We start from the raw sequence: 7,093 nt of genomic DNA, 5'->3' as shown, positions 1-7,093 counted from the left end.
TTGTCCACCACGTTTGCAATTATGCTGTTTTTGGAGGGTTTGTCTTTTCTGTTTGCAGTCAGTTTTTATTATGAAGCATATATGAGAAGTGCATAACAATAGTTTTGGATTGTTTTGTTTTGTTTTTTGCTTTGCATGTCTTTGATCCCATCCCATTATATTAGATTGATTTTATTGTAAACATCTGGTAGCAATTCATTAGTTGTAACTTTTGCAGAAACGTTTTTTTTTTTTTTTTTTAAGTAATTGTAAAGAAAATATGAGGACATAAGTCTTAATTCATTACTGTGTATAGACCAAATGTATATATGTTTACAAACATCATGAAATAATTGATTTTGTATCTAGATTATAATTCAATTTAGTCTGTATCAACACCCAACATTTAAGCTTTCCTTAAAAACTGAGTAAAGCAGAAGATTACAGAAAGAAATAATCAAAAGGTGGTTATTATCAGCAGAATATGCAGAGGGTTATGTCAGTTTACAGTATGAGATACTCACACCAGCAATCCCAAGACTGTGAGAAAAAAAAAAGTCAGCTCTGGTTTAGTCTAGAGAATTTATTTTAAGAAGTCACACATAAATGTGTCTTGTTGGATTCCCAATAGAGAAAGCTCCTCCTACCACCCACTACAGCACTGAGAAATGTCACTAGGTAATAATTGCCATGGGGATGGCAGAGCCTGGCGAAGCTGGGGGCGGTTTGACTGAGGTCCATCGTTGAGGTGTGAGGCCCATCGCGCACCAGCGTCTTCCAACTGAAACACAGCATCTATCTATCTATCTATCTATCTATCTATCTATCTATCTATCGACAGTTATATTTTCTTTCTGATGAAGGTCATACCTCTGGCTTTGGCCTTTGAAGTTTAAATGTTACCCTAAGGTCAAAGTGTTTGAACTTTATCCTCCCACCCTCCTCTTTGCGATGGAATATCAAAGGGAAACAGGGAGATTAAACCACACACTGAACCAGAGAGTAAAATTATACAGACACAGAGCGAAGTAAAGCAAGTAAAGAATACCCTTAATGTTAAGCAGTGAGCGTACTGTTGGGGAAAATACGAGAATGCGTCCAAAGTGTTTTACAAACATAGAAACTCTTTATTACAACAGTATCTCGCACTCAACCTTTAGCCGTGTATTTTTCTAAACATTCGTATCATTGCAGTACAGTGGAAGTCATTCTTTTATTTTAATCACAGCATAAAAAACAATCTCTGAACAGGTGAAAATCCTAACACAAACGTTCAACATCATTCACAGTTTGGGATATTTAGACGCGATGGAAAGAAAATATCAAGCTCAACAAGCTTCTGATTTTGGATTGGCATTGTCACTCAAAAACGACCATTGAAAAAAATATCTTAAAAACCCTGTATTCACATTAGAAAGAATCTGTTATTTTAATCAAACATTTCCACATTTAGTTTATCATTTTTATCCCTAACACTTTGTTAGAAAATACTACTTCATCTCATCATCAAACTCAAGCTGAAAAACTTAGCAAAGTCTACACCCTCGAATAAAAACCTCTTGAAAAAGTCACACCTGCTTTAGCCTCCTTACAACATTAGAAGCGGTCAGGAGTCACACTTGTCTTGAACTGAGCAGGACTGTACAACTTTTTTTTTCCTGCATGTGAGGTAAAAACCCCTGATGAGCAGGGTAGTGAAAAGAAATCCAAACGTATTCTCCTTTCAGGATAAAAAACAAAGAAGACAGTTACTGCATACGTGTCAAAATACATCAGCTCTCTTGAAATGAAATTCATAACAAATGCTCAAACTCCCTCATAAAAAGAAAATGGGAGTGAAACACACAAATCAGAAATGATATAGTTTTACATTTAACAAATGTAAGAATCATATTTGAATGCAATGCACTGATCAAGAGAATACTGATTTTTAAGATCTATGTCCAAATACACTGATAAATACGTCACATGGCAGAAAGCTGGGTGACCCCTTGAGATGAGATTTAAAGTCAACTTAAACTGAGTCACGACAGATCTGGATTGTTTTTTAGGAAGTAAAAAAAAACAAAACAATGTGTTAAATGTCCAGTGTGTAGAATTTAGTGGCATCTAGCGGCGAGGTCAGGGATTGCAACCAACAAAATACCCCTCGTCTCACACCTAAGAACGTGAAAGGCCCTCCCCAGAGCCACTGTCTGGTTTGTCTGCTCATGACTGTAGAAACATGGTGAACTCCATAGAAGAGGACTCACTCCTGCTGTATCAAGGACTAAAACTGCCAAATCGTATGTCTTTTAATGCACCAAAAATAAATGTAAGCATTGATTAATTTATAAAATGTGACATGAATTGATATTCTATATACTATTTATTTACTGTAACATCTAATTTTCTATTTTATTAAAGCAGAAATATCAATTTATGTCACATTTTACAAATTAAAGGTCATGTTGATAACATTTTAATGTTTTTTTAATAACACATCTACAGAGCTTGCAGAAAGTTGCAGAATAACAGTATTTTTTTTTTCTTTAAAACCATTATTATGATTGTGATGGTTTGTTCCAGCTGTTATTAGCTTATCACGTGGTATCTGTGTTTTGTCAGTGATCAGCAGTCTTGTTAGTTGCCAGTTTGCCATAAAAACTGGCTTCTACAGCTCTACAGTGTGCGCCCAGCATACTATACTGCCCTAATGTTAGCTAGTTAGCTTTAGCTACTTGAGGGGCAGATGATTCAGCGGCGTTGCAACGTGAATGTAACGGTAGGGGGAGATGGAATGACAAATTTAGCTGCTAATGTTATCAATAACACCTTCAATCAATGCAATACATTTATTTTCAATTAGATTTTTTTTTGGCAATTTCAGTCCTATACCCTCTGGAGATAATTCTTACTTTTATGTGATTAAACGATGATGAAAACATAATTATGAAAATCATATTCTGCCAGTAGATCCTCCTGTCCTACAAACTGGACCTTTAAAACAAGCACCAAAGAGTGAGAGAAAAGAAATCAGATGGTTTTCTGTAAACAACTTGTTTATAATCGGATTGGCATAAGGGTTCAGAGTGGCATTTTTTCGTCAATGAAAGTCCAACTACCAATCAAAAGTGACAGTAGTGCTTTTCCCTCAATGGATCCCCTAAATACTAATTTCGTGTGTTTTATTGCTGTCTTCTTTGACGTGACTTTTCTTGCAGTAATTTACAAAACTCTTTTCAAAAATGATTGATTTGGCAGTTGCAAATATAGTGTCAGTTTGTGTGTGGAACCATTTAATCTTCATTTCAGAATACCAAAGGCAATTTGGCTGACAGCGGAGCTTTGCTGCGCAATAATACAGTCACTCATCGAGAGGGAGCCGGTGTGTTTCAGCATGTGTTCCCTAATTTGATATTCTGAAAACATTAAACTCTGAAAACTATTCAGATACTTTTGTAGAATCAAATACATGATTAATGTTATTTTTTTTTTATTTTCAAAAAGGCTTCAACAAGTCACATCAATATTAATTCACTGAGTCATTAACTGTACAGAGCTGAGTGGTTGTGTGGATTTTTTTTAAAATCTAGCAGTAAATTCCCTGTTCACAAACAACTGCATGTAATAAATATTATCATCGTGACTGTTTGAGGATGAAATCTGATGAGGCAAAGTGCAATGATTCAAAGAACGCGTTTTCACCGAAGTAACTCCTGAAACCGTTTTTATCTGAATGATCAAAATTACTTTTCAGGAAATAAAGAAAACTTAATTGTCTGTATACATGTGGTTATTTTTCACCTGTTCACTCTCAGTAAACTCTGAAGTGTCCTCTGCAATTTGTCCAGGGATACGGAAATCAATCGGGATGGGCTGTGCTGGCTCCGTTGGTTGGGATTGAGACACGGGGCAGCAGGCCTCCCCTTTAGGACTGGAGGTGCTATGAGAGTTTTGTGGATCCAAGTTGCAGCCGGTGCCCTGGAGAAACTGAAGGAAATTCTCCTCTATGGATCCTTCACGGCTGGGCAGTCTGTCCTCCATCTCGACCCCTGCTCGACGAAACAGACAAGGCAGATGCTTGCCCAACTCCTCCCGGATCTGCCTGTTGAGACAGCCGTAGAAGAAGGGATTGGAGGTGAAGCAGAAGTAGCCAATCCAGGTGACCACCTCCTCCAGAGAGGCTAATGTGGCTGGAGGGCTGGCAGCCAGTGCTGAATACAGGTGGAAAGTAAAGTAGGGCAGCCAGCAACAAAGGAACTGCCCACCTACTGCTGCCAACACCGCTGCAGCCTTTCCTCCCCCAAAGGGGCGCTGTGGAGTCGCTCTGCCTGTCCCAGTGCCCGTCCCAGAGCTGGTAACCATCGTGGAACGGCTGCTGAGGGATTCAGACCGCTGGCGACGAGGCGTGTCCATCCAGGTAGGCAGAGGCCCGTGGTGCATGGCTGCGACCCGAGCCACCTTGAACATATTGCAGTACACAACAAGAATGACCAGTAGTGGACACAGGAAATACACCAGAGTAAACAGGACCATGAAGGCCAAGCGGTTCGACCCTCCTCCTGTCCAGTGTAAGGAGCAGCGCCTGTGACCCTGAGTAGGGGGAGATGGGACTGCCCCACCTCCTCCTCCCCCAACCGCACTACTCTCCAGAAGAGGAGTTCTTCCACCTTGCAGGAACCAAGCGAGCAGCGGCAGAGCAGACATGGCCAGGGCTTTGACCCATATCCCCACCAGCACTGACGCTACCAGGCCAACAGTCATCTTTACTTCATAACGCATCGGGTGTATGACGTAGTAGTAACGCTCCACATTGATGACGGAGATAGAGAGGATGGCAGCGCTAACCAGGCACACGCTGAGAAAGAGGTAGCTCCGGCACAAGGCCTCCCCAAAGAATGCTCGGCTCGAGAGCATGCCAAGGGGCATCAGCACCAGGGCTGCCAGCAGGTCCACCACGCATAGGTGGAAGACGAAGGCAAACTTGTGGAGCTGTGGGGCCTTGGCAATGACCGCCATGACAGCCACGTTACCCACCACAGCCAGCAGATCCATGAGCAGCATGGCCAGCAGGGCTAGCGACTGGGACAGAGCCCAGCCCTCAGGCAGAGAGGAGGCAGACATGTTGGACATGAGCTGTGGAGGTGGCTGGGAGGAGTTCCACGTTGGCTCCATTGAAGGGTGGGATGAGGCAGGCGGGCAGGATCAGTCACAGGCCCATCACCCATCCTTCAAAGCCAGGAAGTACGGCCAGAAAACAGCGGCTTGGAAATGAGGTCAAAAGCTGCCTTGTGGTCGGGAGGATGATGGTGTGATCAGCAGGAGGGTCAGACGTTATGATTCCTGTCCATTTAGAGAGTCTTCATGTCTGCCTTCAGTCACAACCACCCTAAACACAAGACAGGGAGACAGATTGAAACAATGAGACACTTTATCTCTGGGTTATATGAAACAACCCTTCCAATAAGTTCCTGAGTTTCACGTTTGCCCCCTCGACCATTAGGATTAAACCGCTCAGATGAAGTTTTATAAAATCCTCATTAGCTTCTCAAATCTTACTTATAACAAACCAATTAAATCAATTAACTTGAACAGATTATAATGTATAAACCTGCAACCAAATCCTGATGCGGAATCACAAATAAAGGATTTCTAACCACCTTCTTTACACTTTGATTTACACTACGACTGAAAAAATGGGTCATAGATAAATCCAGTCTGCTCCTTTCTGCAGGTGAAAAATACTTTTCAAGCATACATCCTGCCAATGCATAATTGCATGCTAATTTCCCAAAACCAACCCTATGCTGTAGGAAACAGCCCGTTTCCATTACGTCTACTCCGGCTGTGAGAGCCCATTGTTGAATATGTATACCCAGGGTCTAAACTGGTTGTGTATGGCTACTTATTCTGGATTTATGACAGGTCTTGCCAATGTGTGCCCAGGTCCGAGATTCACCGTACTGCATGATTTTGCTTGGGAACACTACAGTGGCATTTGTGCCACTAAGGAAGCGCAGTGAGTATGAGTGAGTTTAGCGTTTCAGATGCAAAAACCTGAGGGTATCCGTAGGCTTCGGACTCTGCATATGAACCCTAACCCTTGCTATTACAGGCAACAAATAGACATGGGTGGCTGCTGCTTTATGTATGTGTCAAATCCAGTTGCTTACCACTATGACTGCTCTATGCCACTGATGTAGCGAATGCCAGGGATGCTCTGCCTCCTGTCTACAGTGATGACAGAATGAATCAGGGTAAAATCTGAGCTCTAACCTCGCTCATCACCTATGAATGACTGCCCTCAGTGAGCAACATCTCTAAATCACACATAGTGGTACTCCCAATTCAGTTGAACCCTCCTGCCTGGTTTAGTCATGTCTTACCGCCTACTCGTTTATATATTAATCATTAATGTATTACACCCACTGTATGAAGCAGGGCCCACATTCTATATATCACATTACGATTGAATTAGATTCATCGTTGCACTCAGCAGCACATAATCAGCAGATTAGAGGAAGAGGGTGAGAACAGGCGAGAAAATGTGAGAATCAGGGAGCGTGAGAGGGAGAAGCAGAGGGAGAGCAAGGCAGAGAGCATTATGTACCTGAATCACAGTGTTTCCTGATGCAGCTGTCTGCTGCTTTTGGTCACTGAGGATGAAAACCTGGTGTAGCTCCCACTGCTGAGGTACACAGTGGACATCAATCACTGTACCTTGTGGATGCTGTTGAGGCACTTCCCACCACACAAGCCCGTCTCTCTTCCCATCCCTTGATGTGCCTCGTGCATCCTCCTCCCCGGATGACTTCGGCTGTGTGCAGCAGAGGTTTTTCTCAAGCGATGCTGATGTAAATGCTTGCAAAGACACCAGCTCACTCTCTGCTTTCCCCCTCCACTCACACTCAGTGACTGCAGAGATGAAGCAGGAGGCAGTGAGAAACAGGACCAGAGCTGCTGCCTCCACAGGGTCCTAGTGTCCTGACTGTAATTTCAGCTAACAGGAACTGAACATGATGGAAGTAGGGTAATGTTATGTTGTCGATGCAGTTATTAGCATAGTAAACAGATTAGATCTGGTATTTTATAATTGAAACTTGACACTATGTCTGCCTGGAAGAAGAATGTG

At 42.3% G+C, this 7,093-nt stretch overlaps 1 protein-coding gene across 3 annotated transcripts; it reads right to left on the bottom strand.

The window, feature by feature from the left end:
* Positions 1-1,093: 1,093 nt before the first annotated feature.
* Positions 1,094-6,847, bottom strand: LOC311254438 (G-protein coupled receptor 61-like). 3 transcript variants are annotated; one of them, XM_084348203.1, is made up of 2 exons: positions 6,572-6,847; positions 1,094-5,350 (listed from the first exon to the last, which is right to left on the bottom strand). In XM_084348203.1, the coding sequence occupies exon 2, from the start codon at positions 5,134-5,136 to the stop codon at positions 3,733-3,735; it is 1,404 nt and encodes a 467-aa protein (XP_084204329.1). In that variant the 5' UTR covers positions 5,137-5,350; positions 6,572-6,847; the 3' UTR covers positions 1,094-3,732. The 3 variants fall into 3 exon arrangements, with proteins under 3 accessions (XP_084204329.1, XP_084204330.1, XP_084204331.1); XM_084348204.1 differs by having other exon boundaries at positions 6,682-6,847; XM_084348205.1 differs by lacking the exon at positions 6,572-6,847 and adding an exon at positions 6,135-6,145.
* Positions 6,848-7,093: the final 246 nt, after the last annotated feature.

This window comes from Pagrus pagrus (genome assembly GCF_965226575.1).
Source record: "Pagrus pagrus genome assembly, chromosome: 3".
In the NCBI taxonomy this organism is placed as follows: domain Eukaryota; kingdom Metazoa; phylum Chordata; class Actinopteri; order Spariformes; family Sparidae; genus Pagrus; species Pagrus pagrus.
The sequence above is the reverse complement of the archived record's forward strand: the minus strand, read 5'-3'. Positions and strand labels throughout refer to the sequence as shown.